The 25,744-nt window shown below is 43.0% G+C and overlaps 1 protein-coding gene across 12 annotated transcripts in view; it reads left to right on the top strand.

Annotated features, from left to right (window-relative positions):
• The window catches only part of EPHA5 (EPH receptor A5), a 199,509-nt gene that overhangs the window by 108,570 nt on the left and 65,195 nt on the right, over positions 1 to 25,744 (top strand). For 8 of the 12 annotated variants that reach the window (XM_048942707.1, XM_048942705.1, XM_048942701.1 and 5 more), the window contains one exon: positions 1,485 to 1,820. The exons of 3 other annotated variants lie outside the window; for them this stretch is intronic. In XM_048942707.1, the coding sequence (XP_048798664.1) occupies positions 1,485 to 1,820 (336 nt within the window). The remainder of the gene's footprint in view (positions 1 to 1,484; positions 1,821 to 25,744) is intronic. One more of the 12 variants, XM_048942706.1, reaches the window with a different exon arrangement.

The following is a 25,744-nucleotide window of genomic DNA, read 5'->3' as shown; positions in this document are numbered from 1 at the left end:
GTTTCTAGCTGGTAAAGCCCGCTGTCAGGCTCTTTTCAAGGAGCTGCTCGTGGGTTTTGACAACTTCATTCAAACTGTGTGGAAGTCTGTTTGCCTTCTTGGAAAAATCTCAGTCTTTGCTCTATAGCTTCTGGTAATGCTGCCACTAAAATCCATCCCATCTTTCTTTGATCAGTTTCCCCATGTGAGTCTCTTGCATGAGATTCTTGCTGTCCTTTCACATCATCTTCAGGGCGTATTGTCAGCTTGCCCTTCATCTCCAAGACAAGTCTATTAGAATGAAAATTTTCTCAATATCTTCTGGGTACTGTATCGCTTCTCCTCACTAGATGGTTAGATTTTTGAAACTCAAAGCCATTGAGTGAAGTGTGAGCATTTCAAGTTGGCTGTGGCTCTGTGCTGAGAGACCTGCCTGGGCTGTCCTGTTCGTCTCACTGGGAGATATCTACAGAGCAGTGCCAGGGGTTGCAGGAGTAGCTGGTGATAATGCACACTGTCAGTTGCCTCTGACATTTGGAAAGGTGCGTGCCAGCACCTTCAGCATGTAAAAGTGGTCTTGTGGGTGTCTTCAGATGGGCAGCACAGCCACTTGCTGAACTGGAAGTTGCTTTTGTAATTGTGACCTGAGCATGTAACGCAGCCTTCTTTGCCCAACCACAGCGTCTTCCAGCAGGATGAAGGAAAACAGACCACATCTGTAGGAGCTCTGATAGTTCCACAGCAGCTGTTCCTCCTTAGATAGCATTGCCAGTGCCATACTGACATACCGAGTGTGGAGGCTTGGCAAAATAAGCAAGCACAGTGTGACTAACCAATCATGCTAGTGCTGAGAGCTTGGCAGGGTCCACGAAGGCTGCTGTTGAGTAGCCAGATACGGCTGTGTTTCCAGTGGCCTGTGTGGATTACCATCTGCTTTGGGGTACATAGACTGTCTTGCTTAGGTATGATTTGGATGCCCAAACTTAGGTTTTACTGTTGCCAGAGAGCTAATTGGCAGAGGTGGGTGGATGAGTAGAATTCAGTGTCTGAATTGGCAGAGTAGTGGGAATACACTGGTATGTATCTTTTTTAAGGATCCAAGGCTAGCAATACAGGGGCAGTGGGGCAAGAAGGGGGAGTCTTGCCTCCCAGGTAAGCCAATGTTGGCTGGGACAGAGCAAAGATTTGCAGCTCCCTTAGCAAGCAGAACAAAGAGAATACCAGTTACAACATCCCAGTATGAAATGTGCTGCCCTTATTACTTTTGAGCCAAATCTGTGTCTTGCCCTCACTTAGAGATGTCTGTGTCCCAACACAAACCTCTTAAGGTAAGGTGGGAAGGCTTGAATCCCCATCTTCTGTCTTCTTTAGCTGCTGCTGCAAATTGTCTGTGTGCTTTTTGACACATGAGCAACACAGCATCTCTTTTCAACCAAAGAGTAGTAGAGAGCAGGATGACTGATAATACTGTTTTTACCATGTGTTTTTCTCACTTTGCAAACCAGGACCCCCCTCTGCTCCTCGGAGTGCCATCTCAAATGTTAACGAGACTAGTGTCTTTCTGGAATGGATTCCCCCTGCTGATACTGGTGGAAGGAAAGATGTGTCTTATTATATTGCATGCAAGAAGTGCAACTCACACTCAGGTCTGTGCGAGGCATGTGGCAGTCATGTCAGGTACCTCCCCCAGCAAACCGGCCTGAAAAACACCTCTGTCATGATGGTGGATCTGCTTGCTCATACAAACTATACCTTTGAAATTGAGGCAGTGAATGGAGTGTCCGACCAGAACCCTGGAGCCCGGCAGTTTGTGTCTGTAAATGTAACCACAAACCAGGCAGGTAAGTGGATCTTCAACCTGGGAAAATGTCTGGGGTGGGAGCCTGAGCAGTCAGACCCATTGAAGGCCTCCCTTTGAAATGGGTGGAAATCCCCCACGTGTAGGGCTGGACTGTCAATCTTTTGAATATGTTGGGTGGTGGGGTGGTTGTGTCTTGCAGGCTATAATTACTGCAATCTTCAACGTATTTCCTTCCAGCAGGACACACTTAGAATCTGTGGCTTTTTCTTTTTTCTGTTATGTTAAATAAGCTACTTGGAGTTCCCACCACTTCTTTGCAGTTCTGTGTATCTGCTCACTAAAACAGAGGGAATATAATTGCCTCTCCTGTTGGGAAGGGGCAATCCCTGAGAGTTCATTTTGATTCCACATGTCAGTGGTCTAAAACATCCAAACTTTACAGTTACCCTAAGAAAATAGTCTTGAGCGACTTCAGGAAAATCAGTTCCTCTCCTGTGTTATGACATACAGTGCAGTGTCAGTGCATCTCCAACAAGGTAGGACTGAGATGTCATTGCATACTGTGTCACTGGCTTTGTACTGTGCAGACAGATCTCGTATATTGGTTTGTTCCTTTGTCTGGAGCTCAGATTTGCCTGCCAACCCTTTGGAAGCCTAGAGAGAAAAAAACAACTGTTGTGTTTGGGGCAAGCTGCTTTGGTGCTTCAGAGTTCTGTGCTTTGAACACAGGCAGGTGTGGAGTTGACATTGTCACTTGTCATTTGGAGGTGTGATGGGAGAGAAAAGCATGATTACTCTTTCTGTGCACATCAACACCCCGGGCACATCACACAACTTCTTTAAGATCCAGAGAACCCACACACACACACATACATTTCCATTCTTTTCTAGTCCCTTGTATGCTGTGTGTTTTAAGTTTTTTCCTACTGCTTACCTAGCTTGCTTCCTGCTGCTTAGTTTAAGGCCCCCAGTGGTACTTGTCTGCTGTGGACCCCATCCAGAAACGTGAATTAGTGGAATTTGAGACCTTGCAGACTGATCAGAGGAGCCAGTGTTTGCCTTCTCCTTACAAAGATTTAGCAGGAAATGTGGTGCGATATGCAGAGTAACAGCTAGATGGAGATTGTCAGATCCTCACTGTGAAGCAGAAACGAGTTAGCTGGAGCAGGACTGCATTTCATTCCTGCTGCCCAGGTGTACATGTGTGGGCTTGGCTGCCAGCAGTGAGAATGTAATTGTATTGGACTTCATCAGATACCTACCCAGATAATTAGACGGAATTGTCAAGGTGTTGGACAAATTGTTCAAGGAGAGCAAATAAAGGCATGCTGGGGTTACTGCTCACTGCTAATGGATGTAGCAAGGAATCTTCCAGAGGAGCATCAGTGGATGGCAGTATGACACCTGTTGGAGGCACCTGTTTAGTGCAGATCAGTGGGTGTCTTAGTCCTAATGCTGTTTACTGTTGTCCTCCTACTGGGAAGGTTGCTGCCAGTAACTACTGCTGGAAAAAAATGTATTTTCCTGTTAGTGGGCTTGTATTAGCATTTCATTGCTGGCATTACTTTTTCCCTGATATGTAGAATTAAATCCACATAACCCTCTGTAAACGTAGAGAGAAATGAGAGAAGATGATATGTCGCTGATCACTTCTGTCTGTGAGGAAATGGCTCTGTTCTGTGAGTTATGTGCCAAATTCCTGGTAGTTGCAGCTGGATTTATCTGCATAGCTAGCTTCTTGTGACTCAAGCCAAGAACATCTCCCTTGCACAGTTGTTGCCCACAGCTTTGTACAGGGAGATCCATTGTACGAAACTGTAGACCTGTTGGTTTCACATGAAAATACAGTTCCTGTTAAAGACAGTGGGTAAGTTTAGGTTCTGGTTCAGTCTCTGTGTTACCCTGGCAGAGCTGCAATGCAGCCTGCGGAGACACAGGCAAGGGTAGTACTAATGGATCGAGCCACAAGTGTTTAATGCTCTGTGTAGCATTCAAGTAGTATCTGTATGCTCTTGTGTTTGAATCCATAGGAGGTGCTTGCAGAGTCCACTCATCATCCAGAGGGATTGTGCTGGAGCTGGTCCCACCCAGTTCATTGAATAAAGAGAGCCGGGCCTGTTTGCTTGAGCTGTACAATTTGTGCATCAAATGTGTTTCTCAGTAATGTTCCTCATCCTCTGCTCTCTGGACACTCCCTGGGATGATAATCACTTTCTCCATGCCAGAAACAAAGCGACTGTAGACAAGGACTGGACAAATTATATGCAAGCATGGAAAGTGGCTATCTGTTTTATTTAGGTTCCTCTGAAAAATGTCCTTCGGGGTTAGTAACGGAGGTATGCAGGCAGAGTGGTCTATGGTTGGCCATAGCTAGAGATGCTAAATATCTCTGAAAGAGCCTCACCTTCAGCTGTTCTCTGAAATCAAAGCAAGCAAAGCACATGGGGCTTTAGCAGGGTCTCAGCAGCCTAATCTCCCCAGGAAACCAGCACCAAGAAATGCTGCCCTGGGGACCCATCCTTTCTCTCACGCAGATTTTCTGCCTGTGTGATTACATTTCTATGAAGGCTGGTATAATTAAGTAGAGTCACTAAAGGCCTGGTAGCATTACAAGGCCAACTGCAGCAATAGGAGAACAACAGCTATGTGCTGTGGAAAATGAAAAAAATTCATGCCATGGGTTAGGTCTAGCTGTTTGAGGCCCACTGGCCTCACTAACCCAGTACTGGAGGGAAATGCCAGGATTAATTTTGCTGTTTTGGCTTTGTCTGTCCCCACCAAGAAAAAACATGCTAATTTCAGGACTGCAGAGAATGTGCAAGCAGCAGGATGTTGGCTGTGCCATGTCTTCTATGTATGGGAGCTTTTGGCAGTAGAAACTATGTCTGATTTGGGTTCTTGAAGGGATTGCTTCCTGAGGAAAATGTGTTCCTCTCCAAACTAATTTGTTCCCCTTTTTTCTCTCCCCAGTTTGAAATAACGATAAAAAGAACTGGCATTGGCAATCAGTCTGGCATTCTCGGTCTGATGTAATTTTCCTCCGAACTTTTGAAATGAAGTTTGGAAGTACAGCAAGAGAGAAATAATTTTTATGCACAAATGAGGCACATCAGCTAATCTCAGCTGGTGACCCCAGCACGCTTCCCCAGGGATGTGATGGTACCTGGGATGGGACCAATCTATGTTGGACACAGTGTCTGCAGACTGAGTACTAATTCCCCTGTCACAACCTGCTCTTCCTCAGTGATCCCAAGCCTCTGTTCTTTCTCTGTGATTTTGCAGGTGTTTTTCACTAGATACTGTCATGGATCTGGACAGTGCAGCCAGCCAGGAAAGGTGGAAAGTGCACTGACCTCCACTGTGACACCTCAGAGCTGCAGGAGGCAAAAAGAGGACCTTACTACCTGTTATCTTCCCACACCTCTTAAACATCTGGTGCAGGTCCCTCCTCAGGTCTAAGTACTCTATCCCTGTCCACTGTCCACCATGCAGTTAGACCATCTATTTCTGATAGTGCAAGCAGAGTGCAGTTCTTGGATTCAAGGGTCAAGAAACCTTGTGTAGACTGGTCAAAGCATGGTTGCCCCCATTGGGACAGCTGTAAAATAAGCACACACGGGAGTTCTCAGCACAGATGGCAGGGAGCCATCTGTAATGTGGTCTGAAAGCATTAGAAAATGTGCCTCATGCACATGGGCTGGAGCCCAGTGAATAATTCATAACTGGCAACAATAGGATTAAGTTAGCCATCCTTTTCATGTTGGTGGTTTTACTCAAATTTTTATCTTTTTGAAACTGCCATTTCCAGAGAAACACTATTTCCAGAGAGCAGTCTGCCGGTGCTGCTAATACTGAAGTTGGCTTTTCACATGACAATGTGTGATGTTTTTTCTTAGAGATTCCACCAAGCTGGGTGATTAAGTAATGCTGTCATTCTAGACAAAGATGTGCATCTCCCCTGAGGTCTTTCATCTTATCTGCCCCATGCACAGAAGGCATCTACCATGAATTCTCGCTCAGGGATGTGTATCTTGTAATGGGACTGTAGGGAGCAAGTGGTTGTGATTCATGGTTGCCTGTTTGCCCATTGTATCATCATCCACACACACAGTGGGAAAGCATAGCATTAAAAACCCTTCTGGGCTTAAAACCTGCAAAAGTAATTCAGTTGTAGCCAGCCTAAACAGCTGAGCAGTTTTCTTTGCCTTTCATTTCCAGCTGGACATGGGCTAGAGATTTGGGGGTCTAGGAGTGGGGCAGTTCTTTTGCTGATTACTCACATGCCATGGACTCTCTTTACATTTGAAGACCTTCTTCTCTGTATGTGTTTTCAGATGAGCCCCTTGCCTGTTTTCTACTTGAAAAGCTGGAAATCAGCATTCAGTCCAACTCTGTGACCTGTATGGTGTTTTCACGCCTTTTGGGGAAAAGGGGGAAGAAAGGTCTGGATGTGCTTGCTAGCACTGGAGGAGTTAGTGTGTCTAATGCTTCAAGAAGCCTGCATGCCTGAGGCCAAAACAGAGATACAAGTTGTGTCCTGTGGTGCAGCAGTGATCTTTAAGCAAAGATGTTGGAGTACAGGACCTGGCAACCCATGCTGCTGCCTGGGAAGCAGGGCCAGATTCTTCCTTGACCAAAAGAAAATGCTAAATGCTTGGAGCAGCTAAAAAGCTGTCAGGAGCAGAGAGGTGCGCTGAGAGCCATGACCCTCACTCTGACTATGCAGACTGTGACACAACAGTTGCAAGGAGCAAAAGAGAAGGGATTTTCCTTAGAACTTAGGGTGCACCAGCCTATGAAAAGCAGCCAGGAGCAGTTTGGAAAAGGAAAACTACAGTGTAACTTGTTACAATCTTAGGTCAACAACTGCGTGCTCTTGAAACAGAAAAACTGCAACTCCACACAGACTGGGAAGAACATACCAGAAAATGAGGCAAGAAAATGTCAGTACTCAGTGCACTGGGAAGCTGTGTTCTCTGAGATTGCCTTTGAGAAAGGTTCAGTTCAAAACCTGTAAGGTTCAGGGTCTCATTCTGTCAGATCACAAGTCTCACCAGCTTGTTTGGTCTGTCCTGCAGAGCGTAGCAGCTTGCTTATCTTCTTTAGGAAAAACAAAACATTTCCAAGAGGATTTTCCAGTAAGTGCAGCATATTGCATGTGACTGTCTCACGCAGGAAGCAAGACTCATTTTGCAACACTGCTTTGTAACCAGAACTGCAAGCCTAGGGCCTGCAAAAGCTTAAATGCATGCTTATTTCTGTGAAAGTCCTTTTCCACAGCCAGGCTGCTGAGCAGAACTTGGCTGTAAATGTCAGTTGTAACAGCACTCAATCCATTGAGCTGCATCATCTTCTGGACAGTGGACACCGTAGAAAAGGTGTGAGCACAAGGCACACTGTTGTTTCCATAGTGTGCTCCCAAGCCTCCTGGGAGAACCTCTTTGTACTTTATAACCCCTAATGGATTTCTCTTCCATGAATTTGTCTAATCATTTTATGAACTCTAAGAAAATCTTAGCAGCTGCAGGCAATTCAATATGAATTTGGTATGTCTGATAGTTTAAGCTATGCTTTAAATTCATGTTGGTCAGAGAGGAGCTATTAGCAGCATAAATAGAGGGTTTAAGACTTGCAATTACACATCTATTTGGAAAGCGCTGTCATTTAGAGGTGCTGCACTAGCTTCCAGTGTATTAACACAGGTAACAAGAACTCACCATTTAACTTAAGTTACATACTCCTGAAAGCAAAGCGTTGTCTTACAAACCACTGTGGACTGAGACAGGGATATTTTAGTAAGTAGAAGTATACTGGTACTGCCTTGAAGACCACCTTCTGCCTTGTTGTGAGGGCTTCTGCGTTGGAAAATGGGTGTTCGGGCTTTGTTCTCTGGGAAGAAGGATCTTCCATCTTTTCATACAGCAGTTAAGTCCACAGAGAAATTTTGGCTGGTTCTCATTCCAGGCCTTGCTGCATCTCTTGAAATTGCTGGGGTTTTTCCCCCTGATTACAGTGGGGAAAAAATGCCCACTAGGGCATCAAAGTCTGGATGTTCTTGAGAAGTCCACCTTTAACTTTTATGCTGTCTGACTTTTTATGTCCAGCTGAATCTCAAGCCCACTGGAAAGCTTTGCTGTTTTGCTGTGTATCAAGCTTACAGCAAGTGTTGAATCAAGAAGAGTAATTTCATTTGTGGAATCCTATCCTGTATGCTATCCATCAAATATTTTATGTGGGTAGAAACCTAAATAGTGTAACTAGATATGTGCACTAACACCAGCAGAGACAGTCAGTGGCCGTTCTGCCACAATCAGGCTGTCCTTCATTGAATTTATTTTTGAAGTGTGATTGCTTGTAGTTATAACAATTGTAGGTAGTTAGAGCAAAGTAAAACCTGAAAACCAGTGATGCACAAAAGGCTCCTGGGTTGGTTTTTGTGTTTTTTTGGTTTTGTTTTTTAGTAGCTCCATTTATTCTGAATGCAAAATCTTATTCCAGAGCTGCAAGTTCACCCCAGCCCAGATGGCTGGGTGTCTGCTACCAAATGAATTATGGATCAATTGAATATTTTATAGTTTTATGTGTAACTCCCCAGGTGGTAATTGCCACTTTCTCATAGTTTGGCATAAGCATTTTTATTTTACTTAGAATATCAGAAGTACATACTTGAACATTGAAGGAATTAATTGAAATTAGAAGAAAAAAAAACAAAAACAAAAAAAAAAGAACCCCTAATTCTGAGTAATTTCAAGGTCATTTTTATTCTAAAGGTGTATCAACCCTCTTGATATATTAGGACATGAAAAGAGGAAATAAAAACATTTTCCTGCATCTGCAGACAGACATTTCAATTTTGACATTGAAGTACATATAGCTGAAAATAAAAATAATAAGTAATAGTTGTCCACTTTATCCCTTAATGAAGAGCAGAAATGCACTGAAGTTCTCAATCCTCAGATTTGACTCTGGTGATGAACTTTCAGACAGTGTCACTTACTGCACGTTGTGTGGTAAATTTTTCATTCATCTCACTGCATATCTTCATAGGAAAGGGGGTAGGGTTTCCTTCAAAGCCACTTGTGAGACAGTCACATGAACTGCAAAAAACAAATGCCTGGTTACACATGAGGAAATTTCATCAGGGGGATGCACGCAAGTAGCGCCACACAGCTGAGTATAAGAGAAGGAGAGCTGCCCAAAATCATAGACTCATAGAATGGCCTGGGTTGAAAAGGACCACAGTGTTCATCTAGTTTCAACCCCCCTACTATGTGCAGGGTTGCCAACCACTAGACCAAGTTGCCCAGAGCCATATACCCAACTGGATGTTCTGCAGCCAGCAGAGCTGACACTATTTCCCACCTAACACTCCAGAGCCATCAGCAGTGTAGCCTTAGACCTGGGCTGCCATAGCAGAGACTGGGTGTCCCCAGTCTGGTTTGTTAGCAGTGTATCAGGTGCAAATACTGGGATTTTTGAAAGAGGGCAGAGCAGCCTGTGCTGAAATTAGATATTCTTTTCCCACACTAAAAGCTGGGCATGAAAGCTTCACAAGGTCAGAGATGTACGAAGCTCATGTTTTTGCAGAGCACCCTTGATGTTATATTGCATGAGTGATAAAGCTGTTTTAAAATTTTATTTCCCATTTGCTGGCACTCTTCTAAAGAATTGCCAAGTAATCTTATATTAATCTAATTCTAATCACCTTAAAACGCAGTCTTTGGGGCCAAGGAGTTCTTTGTGTTGCGATGAGCACAGTACTTGGCAGAGAGCAAAAGTAAAGCATCCAAAATGATTTTGCTGCCCAGATGACATCAATGTATAGATTTTTTTTTGAATGCAGCTTCTGAATTTTACTGCTAATAAAATCCTATTCAGCTCTTTAGTCTCCATCTGCAAGCTGATAATTCCTTTGTGTGATACTTTAATTCTCTGATTTAGCATTAAAAGTAATTTCACAATTTTAGCAGCCTGCATAGACGACATTTGTGAAAGTGCTCTTGTGATACCAAGACTCAAAAATAGCCAAAAAAAAAGACTGTAAAAATATTTTCAGAGCTGCTAAACAAATAGCAGGGGACTAGTAGGCATTTAATAGATGTCCATTTGCTCTCTGGCTGCAGCTTCTTTAATGTACCACGTAAGCTCTTTATAGTAATCTTCCTCAAAAGTTAAATATAACAGTTCAGAAGTCAGGGTAGTTGGAAGCATATGAGTTTCAGTCATTATGCACTGAGTGAGCTGTGATACAGGAATGCCATTCAGGGTACAGCAACTGCACAGTGCATTTCTTCTTTCCTGTGAAACTGTAGTGCTGATAAGAATGTCAATGAATGTGAGGCTGTTAGAAAGTGCACAGCAGTGTGCTAGCAGGTCCTGCATCCTAAGAGGGCTTCCAGTCCTGCAGCATGTCTTATCAAGGTGGGTCACTTTAATATGCGGGTTGTAATTTATCTATTTATTTGTTCACGTGACTGGATTTTTCCTCTTGGTTGCTTCTTCTTCTTGCTGATTCATCTGGCATCTGCACTCCTGGAGCAGGCTGGCTTATGCATCTTAGGAAAGATCTCTCTGTATCCAGCCTGAGCTCCAGCTCACAACATGAATGAATTACAGCCTCCTGCTCAGGATTTTACAGCATTGCATAGGTTGAAATGCTTTTCTCTCCCTGATTGCTTGTTATTGGAGAAGTGTGATTCAGCAAGTGCAGAAAGATTTTTCCAGATCTTCTTTTGTGGTTGTTATTACAGTACACTTCAAAAGCTACTGCTCCTTGCTTATTGCTGGGAAGACCTCTGAAGTGCTACTTCTGGCACTGAAATTTCTTGTAAAGGGTTAATGTAATAGCAGAGCCTAGGCTGGTTGTGCTTTATCCCAACCCGCACTCTCTCCTCTCCTCCTTTGAGGCTGCAGTGCTCTATCAGGAGAGCTGAGAGCAGTGCCAAGGTGACAAGCATCTGAACAATAAACTGTATTTCCCTGAGAGCAGCTGGGCCAAAGTTCAGATACATGCAAATACTGCAAAAAGCTCAGGGTTTGAAGGCTTTAATTAAAGTAAGCTTCAGATGTACTCATTTGCTGGCATGGTGGAATGCTTTCTGCATCTCCTCATCCTGGAGGAATAGTCCTGATCAAAGCAAGGAACTAATGGGATTTCTGGTTAGATCAGTACAATAGAAATCACCAGAAGGAAAGCAGCATTATTTATTTACTTGCCTTCTTTTTCAGGATTGATAATTTTATAAATATGGGGTCTGATCAAAAGGCCCTGTCCAAACTGCTGCGTGACACCCAAAGCTGCAGTGGTACTGGCCCAGGCCTGCAGTGAGCAGGCGCCAGGTGAGGGATTTTTGTGTTGCAATGCAGCAAGCCAGGCCGATGTGCTTCTCTGTGAGATGCACAGAGCACGCTGGCCCCATAGAGTAAGTGATTCAGCTTGAACAAACCTTTAGGAGAGAGCTGCCTCATGACAGTGGATGGGAAGAAAAACACAAAATGTTAAGCATCTGGCAAAATCTACCCTGTGTATTTGCGGTCTGAGGGCAGGTCAAGTGGTTGGAAAGGGCACTCTGCTCTGGAGCTGAGTTCATACGTGGCCATATTTCCAAGAGCAAACCTGCAAATCCATTGAGTTTGGAGGCATCCCAGGGATGGCAGCCACAGGGTGGACAAGTATGTCATAGGGCAGAAGCAGTGCTGGGGCTCTGTGTCAGCCATCCTGGAGGGCAGCCAGTGGCTCTGTGCACTTATGCTGCCTGCTCTGCCTGCACTTCCAAAGCCAAGCAGTTCCAGTGTGAGCCACAAGGACTACGCACCAAGCAGGCTGTGTTTTAATTTCTGCATAGTGCTGAGCCCTGCAGGGTGTTTGGCAGAGAGAGCCAAAGATGCCTCAAAAACAACCTGGAAGAATTAGGTGGAAAATGCCTGCACCTGCTCGCTGCCTTCCAGAGGGCATGCATAGAATTTGCCCACTGTGATTCCGCATCCTGCTGTATAAAACTTGGGTTTTTTTGTGCTTTCTTTGTTGGTTTGTTTCTGCTAGGTTTGTTTGACATGCAGCTACCTAAGTCCTTGTGACTGTACCCTTAAAAAAAAAATCGTTGGAATTATGTCTCCTTCTAAACTGGCATTTGTGGCTGAGGTAAGGTGTGCTACTTTGCTTTGTGGCCTAAATGAGATGAAAGGAAACAAGGTTGAATCAGATAAGAGCAATAACAGTGCATTTCCCTTCTCTCCTTTACTTTGGAAAGGTTTATAGGACCCTTTGTGCAGCTCAGTGTCTTCAAAGCTTCTTCCCAACTTTTCTGTGGTCTGCCTCAAACTGAGGAGAGAAACCATTGCTCAGCCAAGTAGATTATTAATTGCAGTATTCCCTGAGTTGACTTTCATACAGCTCTGCATTAGTGCAGCTTGTTACTGAGTACAGGCCTCTGTGACCATTGTCCTGTCACCTCCAGGGTTCTGCCCTCCTTGCAGTGGGTTCCTGCCTTGAATCGTTAAAACACGCAGCTCCACGGTTCTGCCTCATTCCAGCAAGGAGTAGCACTAAGCATGAAATCACTCACTGACCTTGCCAGAGACTTACTGTGTGAGCCTCTAAATACCTGGCCATGCAAGGGCAGTTTCCACAGAGAGGTGCTCTCACCCAGTTCAGTAAGCTGGAAGGCCATTGCTTCAGAAATTACCAGGTTATTTAATTTATTGTATATCTCTTGGTACCAGGTATGACTCAGTCACTGAAAGGAGGTTTAGAGGAGCTGGAGGATGACTGGGCAGGATGCACATGAGGGCACAGACCCATCTTCACCTTTTCCAAAATTGCACACAACAACTAGCAAAGCTGGATGTGCGTGAAGGACAAAATGCTCTGTGCTGTCTGTGGAAGTGATGCACTAAACCCTCTGCTGTGTGTTGGCTGAGGCTTCAGAACTTCTGCCAGTCAGATAGCTTTGTACGGCCCAAGGTGCTATGTGTGCAACCTCTTCAGAGCACCTCTGCAAAACAAAAAAAAGCTCTGAGAAGTGGTCAAGTAGTTGATAAGTATTTCTTGTGCTCAAATGATGATTGCGCATCTATACTGGCCTCCCCACTGTTTCTGTAGCCTCTGATAGTAGTGATCAACTGATGGCTGGTATTTTAAATTCTGCTTGTGCAGTTTCTACTTCTTTATTTGGGGCAAAATACGGAAGGAAAATACATGGTCATTATGCAAATGAGTGCAATAAATAAATTCCATTTGGCTCAGCTTTCTTATATCCAGACCTGATCCACACAGCACATGCCATTTCTAGCAAAGGCCAGGGGAGGTTTAACACAGCAGGTCTGGCCCAGTGACAGAGTTTGTAGCGGCAGATTCAGATACATTTTTAGGGGATGTCTGTATGTGCCATGAGCTCATTATGTGTGGGAAGGGATGTCTCTTGTCAGTACATTGCTCTTGTGGTTTTCATTGCCTGCCACTTGTGCATCAGGGAGGCTTGTCAGCAACCATTTTTGCTGATGGAGAAACAGAGGCACAAGGCGTGGTGTGAACAGAGGGCACACATGGGCTGGAAGCCTGCTAGAGCCCTGAGCTGCACTGTAGATGCTTCCCAGCCAGTTTGCCAAACCGACTTCAAGAACAGATAAGAGATGCCAGTCACGCTTGAATGGAGTTGAGCTGAGGAGCAGCTCAACTGAAAATGGGCTCAGTGGTGTTTGTTTGTTTGTTTTCTGAATTGTTTTCAAGATGATGTGGTTTCAAGATTGCTGCAGCATTTAAAATGAAAACCTCGTGCGATTGTAGTTGCAGCAAGAAGCTGATTCCCTGGGAGTGACTTGAAGGGGACCGATTCCCAGCTGGCCACTGCCACAGCTTTATCTCAGCCAAGTTTCTTCTCCCTGCAGCACCATGCACAGAAGGCTTCAAACATGATTGGAACTTGGTCTGCTTTTGCAAAAGGGTACACAAAGTACCAGTTTTTCATATGGAGTGTTTAGTGAGCTAATAGTGCTGAAGAGCATGGAGGGAAGAGTGTGGTGTGGCATGCATTTGCTCCCAAGTATTTTCTGCAATAGTGACAGTTCCGTTTTTCCTTCTTGTAGACTGTAGACCAGGAAAGACGATCTTTGATCCAAGTCCAGCTGCCCTTCCTGGCTGAGTGCAGGGTATTGACTGGAATATGTTTGGATGGTGAACTGTGCTTTGTCTGCTAAAAACAGAGCCATTAATAATATCTCTGTTCATTGCAAGTGCTTGCAAATTCCTGTACCGTTGCAATTCATTGTAACTAAAATCCTGATCCATTTGACTTTCTATCCAGGGGGAGAGCAATTGCTGCCTCTTCAGTAAATAGGTTCGGTTTTATTTGGCCTTTAGCAGTAATAGTATTTAAAGTATCTTGGCAACTATTCATTGACGAGGGTCCAAAAAAAGCACTTAACAAAATCAAGTGGTAGCAGTAATGAAGTGCTAAAGACACCGACACTTTGTTTATCCTCTTGAAAGCTTAGAGGAGGTTTCAGCGGCTCCTCCTGTTTTCTCTGCCTCTTTTAACTTTTGAACCCGGCTCGTGGGACAATCTCTGCGGGGGGCTGGAGATGAGGCTGCCTCCTGCATCTCACGCAGGGCTGTCGGGATGTCCTGCACTGGGATGCTGCAGCCGGGGGAGCTCACGCAGTTATTCTCCCCGGCCCTCCGTTTGAGGTCAGGCATGTGCTCTAAGGGCTCAGCCAATGATTTAACAGGAGAGTATCCAAGTATCTGAACTGTGGGGCTGTCACATCTGCTCATGTTTGCTGCTACAGCTGCTTTGCCTCATGTGAGTAGAGCTGTGCTCATAAGGATGGGATGCACAGTGTCACTCCTAAAACATCGGCTCTGTAAGGTCAGTTGCACAGTTGTCATCTTTCTCCTTCTCTGACAAGGGAGAGATTTGGGGCTATGCCTCCTGTTGCAGTGCTCAGGCTACACACAGCAGCTGCCTTTTCAGTTTGCCGAATGGGTGCTTGAAAACCTCGGAGGTGCCTCAAGTCAGATGTTTTTATGGCAGCAATGCAGCCCAGTTGGGAGTATTTTCCTTTCCAAGAGAAGAACCGACTATTTTTCAGACCAAATGAAGCCACCTGTTCGGTTAACTGGGCTTCATTTAGTCCCTAGGCAGCCCTTCACAACCTTTAGGGCCCAAAGGAGTCTTTGAAGTACCATTGAATTTCATTGTTAATGTCTCAGTCATTTACCCTGAATAGAAGAGGGTATTTTTTCACTGCAGGCATGAATAAACTCTCTAGATTGCAGGAAATAATCCCCCTTAGAGGAGAGTTAAAAGCACCTTCTTTTAATATAAGATGTGAGGAGGTAAGAAAAAGGAAGCCTCGTGCCAAGCTCTGCCTGGGACCGCATCAGCTTTTTGTAAAGCGCTGGATTTTGCTCAGTGATTAGAAACTGAATAAATCAGATGAAAGGAAGGAGCCGATGACAGGGTGATACATGTGTTGGAGAAGGGGAGGGAGTGGCAAAGGAAAAGCATAATGTGGGTGACTTTAATTATGTGGAAGGTGGGAAGATTGGCTTCCAATCCTGCACGGCGTGTGCAAAGATATATTAGTCTATATTCTGTGAGGGGTTGATGAGGTCTTCAAGAAGATGTTGGTAGTTACTTGGAAGAAAAAGGTGTGCTTGCTGGCAGTATTTATGAGAGCTTTAATTACATTTCACAGACTGAGTTCCAATTAGAAGGGAAGAAAAAAAATAGGAAAGAGAAGATGTACAGCTTAAGAACAAGGTGATAAATCTCTGGCTAAGGATAATGGTAAACAAGGTAGCTGTACATCATAGCATCACTCACACACTTCTATTTTTAGTTGTTTATTCCTCCTCCCTTCCTCCTCCCACCACAAGCAAAATGCTCATAAAGGGGTCAAACGCAGGCTTCTGTTATTCATCTTCAAAGAAGCGAGGGAAAGATCATTTGCAATTGCTGCACTACAAGGCTATTACTTTTTGCCAAATCATTAACTGTGTCATAAAACAGCACTCCAGAAAGGCAGACAGAGACAGATCGCAACATTTGTCTCTGTGCTTGCATGAACAGTGTGAAAATATTGCTATCATTAGTGCATCCTTTCACATTGTGCTTAATGCTGCAAATTCCCACACTTTGGGATAACTCAGGTTATAATCTCACCCAGTTGGCTTCTTACTCAGGTGACTGTAATGTCTGATTATGTATTTTAATGTCAGGAGGGAGCACTGAAAGAGTATCTCTAAAATTGTTCAACACTGGCTTAATTCTCTTCCTATTGTAGGTAGCTAGGGATTTTGCTGTTTAGTTTTCTGGACAGGTAATACCTCTGAGTTTCGATGGCTTTGGCATATCTGTCTTGTGATAGCCCTCTCTTGTGCCTAGAAAGTGAGCTTTTATGTACTTTTTATTTATTGGTGTGAGGTGTTTGCCAGTAACATGCCAACAGCTAATGTAGGTAGGAGGTTTATTTTATCTGATGATGTCATGTTAGATATGGGGAATACCTTGAATCTTGTTAAGTAAAAGTAAGACTGCAAACAATTTATGCCAAACACTGAAACTCTAGCAGTAGGAATCAGCTAGTGAGATTGCTTTCACTTCAGATAGCATCAGTCCTCCCACTGATTAATAAGAGGACTAACAACTGTTCTTAAGAGTAGCGAAATGGCTGCAATGAATCCCTGTCACTACTTCCCAGTGAATGGGAATTTTTGTTCTTCTGTAATTCCACGATCACACTCAAAGTTAAGCAGATCAAAGGAGAAACTCCCTTTTCTTTGGTGCTGTCAAACCATAATCCTTGTTTATTTAAAAGAAACTATGTCAGGAGTAAGGTATGATGGAGTATAATTGCAAAGTTCTTATTTGGTAATTAGTATCTTGGAGCCATCTTAATGCTATTAAGAAACAGGCATAATTGCATGTAGGAGGTGTATATTCATCATGGGAGCTGGCACTTCAAACCATTAGGAAACATCTATAGCTTTGCTGCATTCTGCTCAGAGATTAATCTAGTTTAGAACACTTAAGAGCCTGCCAGAGAGACACTCTTGTCATCCAAGCAGTTGTACAGTTAAGTGATAGGAGAGAGCTCAGAAAGGCAACAGATGCTTCCCATAATCCTGGTACAATCATGTTGCAGACCTCTGATATTTATGCCTTTCAGGAATGCCTTCCCCATTACTGGCAGCAGTATTCACCACTGTGTGTTTTGTACACACATGCACAACAACAACAACAAAAAAGTGAGGGACAGGAGGGAATCAGTTCATTTCAGTGTGAGCTCTGTCTGCAGGTATTTCTGAGTGCCAGCATCAGAGTAGAGATGCTTGGGCTCTGGGGAACAACCTGGAAGAGAAATGCTTAGGAAATAATTCAAGGCACAGGGCTGTGCTTCATTCAGTGAGAAAAATTGTTGTTAGGATGTAAGCATGTTTTCTTGTCAGGCCACCAATGTGTAGTTAGAAGCAGCTTGTTATGGAAATAAGGCTGGAAATCATGACTAGGAATAAGACAGAAACAACTTGCCAGAAAGGGAGGCTTTTCAAAGGAGATTGTCATTAGTGGTTAGGCAGCGCTGTGGGCTTTTTAATTAAATGTGTTTGGGAAGGAATGGACAATGAGAGTCTTGGAGGTGAGATTTTTTCGGTCGTGGGCCTAAAGCTACTACCAAAGGGGAGGCTGAATGCGCTGTGAACGTCACCATACTTGGCGAAGAATGTGAATGCCCTTCCCACAAGTTTTACAGGTGGAGAGAGAGAAAGCGAAGGATTTGCCAAAATCTCACCGCAGGGCTAGGAAGAGACCAAAAGCCAGCGGAGTCTGGTGGCAGTGCATTCCACTGGAGTCAGGGTTATGCCATGAACTTAATAGTTCCGCTGTGTCCTCTTCTTTTTCCCTCTGTGTTTCTTGTCTACTTTTTAGTGCTCAGTATACGAATGCAGAGTTAGCTGAGTTCTTCCTGACAAAGGCTGCTGAACAGTTCAAGATCATACAAGTGATCACTTCCAAAATAGAATGACTGTACTTTTCTGTGTTAATTTGCAGCTGACCATAGGTTCAGGCAGTTTTCTGGGACACGTTTCATTCATTACTTTGGCTAGTTCACTGTCCAGTGGACTATTTTATGCTATGTTTCCCCATTCCTTGGTGGATCAAATTCAAGTCTTAGTTGCACAGAAGCTTTTTCTGAAGACCTTGTTGAGAGTAACCTTTTATGTAAAGGAAAGTAAGGTTTGACCTGATGACTTGGGTAGACTTGAGCCTTTTTATTTATTCTTCTGAACGTGTGTGCAGCCACAGCTTGCATTTCTGTTTGAGGTCATCCTTGGAATTTCAACTCTAAAAGTCTTTTTTTGGTTTTCCTTCTTCCAGGATGCTGAGAACGCAAGATCTTCAGTGCATGGAAGTATAGTAATTTTGATATTCATTCTTTTAATAACGTAATGTCTTGCTGACCTTTGCCACAATTTTCTGAGAATCTTTTTACCAAGTCGTTTAGTATGTAGACATAGTATATGATCTTACTGAAGAAAAGATGAAGTGGAGAGGATCAGCTTTATTATTGGGTCAGTGAGTGAGATATTTTTGGGTTCCAAGAGCTTATCATAGTGACCATCCTGGCTCTTGCCAGTAAGGAGATGATCTTAAGAATTAGATCACTGAGATAATAATATACTGCTGTGTTAGACAAGATTTATGATCAAGAGAGGATATGGGCATTTAATGGCCCTTTTAAATGTCACATCCAGGCTTTAAAGGCTATACTCCAAATAAACAAAATAAGACAGTAGCTATTTCCAGAAGCTTCTAAATGAAAGCAGCACCCAAATGATGCAGGTAGGAACTTCCAGTCCATATTTATACAGCAGATGCAATCCTTAAGTGGCCATTGGAAACCATGAAAAGGCGATAGCAATATCTTTCTTGAGATACAAGGTAAGATGTGCCTATGCAGTCAGAGTGCCTTTCATTTAGCAGGAGAAAGAGGTAAGCAATATGAAGCTCTTATCAGAGCAGTACACAAGCAGTTTGACAGCCATTAACGGCTTGAGTAATTTTGGTTGGTGTACAATAAATAAAATGATTGCGTACCATATGAGGTAATACACGGCCTTGCAAACAGTTGTTCAGCAGCTGTATGACTGGATGGGATTTTTTTTTTCTGGCAACGTAGCATTTTAAATGAATGATAACACTGAAAAAAAATACATTTCTAGTTTTCTTTAATAAATTAGTCACTAGTAGAAGAAAGCCCATGAGAGGGTAGTCCATGGAGCCTAAGGAGACTCTGCTATTGGGTAAATCTTTTTCTTTTTTTTTTGTAATTAACAACATACAGCAAGATGGGCAATACTTACAGTGTGGTGATGTCTGATAATATACCCCAGGGATGAATTGTTATTGATTGAAAGGAAGATGAAAACTCAGTGATGTTTTGTGGAAGGGCTAAATTATTTCTTCTGGCCTTCATATTTAGAGATGTTGGTTTAAAATTGATTATCTTCCTTTACCTGCTGCCTATATGCTTGCTAATTCATTATGAATGAACATAAAACAAGTTCTGGTCCAGATCAGTTTATCTATACTGTTTTAACTGAACTGTTTTAAATATTACTCTTTGATAAGCCTGCTTAACTCTCTTTAGTTCTCTTAAGGTAAGGATACTTCTCAGTTTTAAGGGGAAGTTTAGCAACATTTGAATATTTCACTGTAATTGAATCCTGATTTAAACCCAAGTCTTTTTTATTCTTGCATACTAAAGAGACTTCAGTAACTTGAATGCTTTACCCTTGCTACTGCTTGGAAGGCCATCCTGTAAAAATGGGATCAATTACCTGCATTGTTAGGATCCAGTTTTCAATACTGCTGAATTAAGAACAGATAGGACTAGTTAATGATTGTTTTCCCTGTATAAAAGGTGGAGTAAATAAGGAGAATAGAAGCTGAATTGTGAGAGAAGGTAATCTCTGTTTTGTTTCTGCCTTAGCTTAGTGTTAATCAATTATCATATCAGAAGGCAAAGAATTGAATGTATCCCAGTATCTACACTTCGTTATTTAATCATCCTGCTGGATTCATAGCATTCGTCATTCACATTTTTAATGCCATTAACTGTTACCTCGCATTTATAAAGGGCGTATTTAAGGAGAGAAAGTCATCCTGATAGGCAGTGTCCTGTGGAATAGAATAGCAATCAAACCAGTAGGGTTCAGTTTCTGGCTCTTCAGTCCGAGTATCTTGAGCTCTGGTCCCATGAAGATGAACTGTTGACAAGTGAATCTTGTGGGTCCCTTCCAACTTGGGATATTCTGTGAATCAGGATGCAGGGAGACTTGACTCTCCTTCATCTTCTCATAATGAGTTTGTGGCAGTTCTGGATTAGAAGAGGTCATCGGAGCCTCAAGATATGTTTGGGAGTGCAGCTTCACAAATGATTACATTGGAGCATGAGGTTGCATGGTTCCTGCAAGCTTCAATCTAGCCATATCTGCAAGTAGTAAGCCAGTACTTGGCATTTCATAGCTGGGAGGTGAACAGATCTAGAATGTGAATTTATGGCATATTTTTTCCCTAATGCTTTTGAGAGCAGCACTATCTGAAATACAAACCAAAGCAGGCATAAAATTCTTGCTGTGCTATTCCATGTGCAGATATCTTGCTTAATATTTGATCTGCTACATCCAGCAAAGCAGAAAAAAATGCAGCAGGAGGACACCAGTTCAAGCCAACTAATATAGATCGCATTAAGTGTGTTGCAGGTGGAAACCTGTTTGTGGACCACAGTTTTGCTGACACTGGAGGAAAGTTAAAGATATGTCCATTTATTTATAGCATGCACAGCTACAATTTAAAGCATTTGAAATCTGTTGGGACTGTTTAACTTCATCATGAGAATCCTATAGTCAGGTGCTTGGACTGTTTTCCTGTTCCTGGAGCATTGCTCTGAACTGCAGTCTCTGGTGACGTGGCTGAGTACAGGTATTTAGGACATAATCTGTCAGCAAAAGTGGGAAAAATCCAAGCAGAGATTCCCTGTGCAGTCAGCAACTGGATTTTTACATCAACAGCGTTTTGATTTAGAGCTGTTTCTGGAACATTCTTGAGTTTGTCTTTAAATCCTTTTCAATGCCTTCAGAAACCACTGGACTGAAAAAGCCTGCCGTGTTTTGTCAGAAGAAAGCTTGTGTTTGTAACATGCAGGAAGCTGATGTCTCTGCAGAGTGGGACAGTCAAGAGCCCTGCTTTCATACACAGCTGCACCTATCCCATTCACAACACTGATGTTCATCCTGAGCTTTGTGTTGCCTGATTGTGATCTCTGCGGTTTCACCTCAGCAAAGCAATGTACACAGAGCTCATCTTTAAGCACACAACTAATGCTTCTGCTTGGAGACAGAAGTTGGAGAGTTATTAAATTAAGAAAATTAAGCCTTTAGCACAAACTGCTCTGTAATTTTACTTTTTGTCACTCATGTAGGGCTTTTGTTCCACGTTTGAGCTCAGCATGGTGTCGCCAAGTTGCTTGTGATTTAAATAGAAGAAGCTGGCTGCCAGGAGTAATGCTTGCAGGTATTCCTTCTTTTCTTTGTTTGCCTTAGAGCAGAGCCTGCAGGACAAAGCAAAGACAGTGCTGGCAGCATCTGAATAGTTAGTTCCTGCCCCTCAAGTCAAAATAGATAAAGGAATTATCATTATCTTCATTGCACAGGTAACAGCAGCAAAAGATGAAATGACTTACATATGGTCATTCTACAAGTCTCTGGCAGTGCCAAAAAGCAGGGTATTATCTCCTCTGGTCTGATGCTTTATCATTGTGCCATCCTTTTGCATGTCTAGCCACTTGCAGCAATTCAGAGTTTTCCCTTATGTGTCCTGGCACAAAAGTGCAGGCTGATAAATTGCATGAAATGCATGCTTCCCAAATTTTTGCCTTTCAACATCCATGCTATTTTTGTCACTCACCTTATGATGCCTAGCCATTTGTCTGGAAGGATCTCAGGATACGTGCATCTAATCTACTTTAAAACCTCCAAAGGATGATGCCACAGGTTCATGGAGTGGTATTTATTTTTTTTTCTGGTTCTTCATTATTTTTGTACTTTGAAACTTTTCTTAAATTAAATTCTGTGCTGTCTTGCTCTAGAGAGAGCCGCTTTTTACTTACTTGAGACTAATGTTCTCTTTCAATCCTTTTTCTTTTGGACTCAGCAGCTTTGCTTCTTTATCTCTAATCATAGCTCATGCTTTTTCTTCTTGTGCTTGTCCTCCAGTACCCCCTTGGATTCCCTCAAATTGAAGCATGCTTTTCCTGACATGGAGCATTCGGAAAGTGGCACAGGAGGGAGCTGCCAAATTCATTGAGCACTTTCCGTTTCTCCCTAAGAGTCTGATAAATCAGTTCTTTCCTCTTGGGAAGCCATAGGTTCAAACTGGAGGTATTGTTCCTTCATTCAAAAGGAGCATTGCAAAATCCACCATTTTGTGCCCACTGTTCTCAAGCAGCTGTTTCAATCAGGCCCTTCACATTAATTGCATTTGAGCATTTTACACAAATGCATGTGAGGAAATGCCTGCACTTGAGTAGCAAGAACCTAGCTAGGTAGCTCTTGCAGAACTCTCACTGGGATTCATGCCATAGCTATGGCTGCTTATGTGGTGGGGTTGAAGACTGAACACACCATGCAGCACACTGCTTCTAAGTAGAAAGACCTGGGGTGGGTTTCATTCCTTTCATTTTCTTGCAGACACTGCAGAATTTAGCTCTTGGGAAGTTGGAGGCACCAAAATTTCCATTGGTAGTACCAAGGATTATTTCCTCAGCACCTGTAGTGCATTATGATACACACAGAATTTGCTAGTTAGCTTTATTTCAGTGCTAGGAACATGAGATTTTAGGGCAAACAGGTAACCCTGGTCATGCTGAAGTGCCAGACATGGGCAGCGTGTCAAGGTTGGCAGGAAGAATGAGATCTGTTGGATTTTGTTCTCTGTCTGCCATTTCCTTTAAAAAGGGTGATAGACTGGGCAGCTCTTGTCCTGACCCAGAAAGCCACCATCAGTCCGAAGCCAAGGCTGGACACAGAGACCTGCTAGACAAGGGTGGGATGGTTGTGAATTTGTACATCAGAGGTATATAAACCTTCTAACTTCAGCTCTTCAGTCACGTTGGTGCTTTTATTTAATTATTCTAGTTTTTTGTTCTTATATAACCTATTAATTTCAAGCCTTCTATTCTTTATGGAACTTGTTTATGGAAAATGTCAGGTTCATGGTTATGAAAAGCGGTGGCCAGCTGAAGGTCCTATTGAAGATGTGGAGCTTATGCTTTTTTTGCATTTATATACAAGACAATAGAAGAAGGATGGTGATAGCAGAGAAAGAGTACTGCAGGAAATCCAAAGCTATGTTACCACGGGAGTTAAGGACTTACTCTATTCTTGCCTCTGACCTGCTGCACCTCATCAGTAGCTGTTCTTCAAGTGGAAACACAAGGAATTTATTTGGCTGCCCCCGATTCCGCTGGAGTGCTCAGTAATTTGGCTTTAATATTAGAATTCATCAGCAAGACTGATTGGTGTATCATACAGAGTGGCAGGCTTGGCAGAGAAGGAAATTTCCCACGGAGTTTAAAAATGGTCCTTGCCTTTGGTGAATTTACCGGGTTTAGAGTTTCATAGCAGCAGGGAGAAGGATGCAGCAAGACTTGTATGAAAAAGGAGCCAATCTGGGAATTAAGAAGGTGAGTGATGGTAGCAAGCAGGAACATGTACATTTTGTGCATTTTATTCAGTAGCTATGGTTTTGTTTTGTTTTTAATGACCCATGATTTTTAAAAGGAAGCTTTTCCTTAAATGCAAATAAGACATTAGGTTACTAATGATGGGAGAGGGGCTGTTCCGTGTGCTGGAAGCTAACCTGATAAATGCATTCAGTAATGAGGATTCTGCTGCAAAATGCTGAGCCCTGTGGCTATGATCCAGCGAAGTGCTGACAGCAGTGTTAGTACTCATGCGCTTAAAGTTAAGTGTTTTCCCAAAACACTTTGATGGATCAGAGCTAAAATCCTTATCACCTTGCTGGGAGTGAATTTATAATAAGTGTTGTGAATCAATAGTATTTATTCTTAGGCTTCACAAGTAAACCACTAATGGAATATAGGGAAATTACAGCTATTCTGTGACAGAATAGGGAATCTGATGTTGGTCTTAACCATAAACTGTTTCTCAGCTTTGAGAAGGTCTTAACATCTTGATTTCCAGAGGCTCTAGGGAAAAAAAGAAAAAAAGAAAAAAAAAAGGTAAAAATAGAGGTGTTGCAATTCCCTGTGGATCTCTGCCCTATGGGTAGTGGTTCCCCATGGGATACTCCAATCCAACATTAGTGTTCCAGCATGGTTTCAGTTCAACCTTTCTGTGGGCTGTCACTCCACATCATCATACCAGGCACAAGGAGCTCTACTGGCCTTACGGGGTACCCAAGCCAGTTCCTGTCATGAGCCAGAAATGATCATCGCTGTAGGCTTGGCACAGGAAAAGAAGCAAGTTACAATCTATTTGGAACTGTCTTTGCAGGACTTGTCATATATTCATTTGTACTTAGACCAGCATCAGTCCTGAGCCTAGCAGTTGGAAATAAGTTCTCCAAATGGTGAATTCTGGCCTGACTTTGGCTTTGGAGCCCCTGCAAAATGTGGATGTTTACAACCATTCAGGCTTCAGGGGAAAAAAAGAAGCCCAACAAACCAACTTGGACAGTTGTAGAACATCATCCTCTTTGTAGCCTTCATTGCATAGCCACTCAGTCCTTAAGATTCTCATTCCTAAGTACTTGCTGAGCGAACAAGCCTGAGTTAATACTTTCCCTCCCTTGAGGTCAGTGTATTCAGTGTTCTAAAACTGTCTATGATATGTCATCTTGGAAGTGACAAAGGAACTGAAAATAACAACAGAATGGAGAATTTCCCATTATGAGTAAAGTGCCAGCAAAGTTCTAACTCCTGAATACTCCAACAATGTGCATTTCTGTGGTGCTCCTTAGCTTGTGCTGTCTGGAGATGTACTGCTAATGCAGCAAGAAAGCTTGTACATTTTTAACTTAAACAAAGTTTGTAAATCAGTGTCTTGTTTTACAGTTTTCACTTTTTGTGTAAGAGTATGTCTTGCATCTGTGATAGTAAGGGACTGAAAGCATGTGTATTCTGCTCAGTAAACAGATGGCAAAGGGCAAGAATCCAATTCATTTTTTGAACTCTTGTGCTTTCTTAACAGTCTTACCCAAGGTAATTTAGTGTTTGGAGGTGGCAGTGATATATGATAGATTCCATTAAAAATTCTGACTGGTGTGTACATAAGTCTGACCCCAAGAGATCTGTAATTTAGAGTCCAGATCCTGTGGTGTCTTAGGCAGTGCTAGTAATCCTGTCACAATCACAGTGTGTCATAGCTGTGCCATGGTTTAGTTTCTTTAAGATAAATGCTTTAGAAATTATTTGCTTCTTTTTTTCTATGCAAAGGTGATGATTTTGGAAAAATGCATGCAGGCAGCAAAGAGGGTTGGTGTGTGCCCTGGGTAAGGAGCATCTTTGGGCTCTGTAAGGGAGAAGCCAGACTGCCCTCCGTATTGCTCAAAGGGCTTGGTAGGGGTGAGCCTGCTCTGTTGAAGATAGGCCCTTGAGGCACTGTTTTGTCTTCAGTTCTGAAATCACAGGAGCCCTTGGATGTGTGTGTTGTCTCTGAGTGTAAACTTAACGAAGGATGCTAGAGCGGGAAAGCTGTTTTGTTCTGCATGGGTGCCGTGCCCATTACCACTGAGCCGTGAGCCTGGAACAGGTCCCTGAGTGCTCCTTTCATGCCAATCCATGTAGTAAAATGTTAGCATGGAAAAAGTAGCTGAGCTGTGAGCTCTGCCCTGAATCTGCTCTGCTCCCTCTGATGATAAGGAAAGCTGAACAGCCTGT

The sequence above is a fragment of the Lagopus muta genome, chromosome 4 (assembly GCF_023343835.1).
Source record: "Lagopus muta isolate bLagMut1 chromosome 4, bLagMut1 primary, whole genome shotgun sequence".
NCBI classification, from domain to species: Eukaryota; Metazoa; Chordata; class Aves; order Galliformes; family Phasianidae; genus Lagopus; species Lagopus muta.
This window is presented reverse-complemented; position numbering and strand designations above follow the sequence as displayed.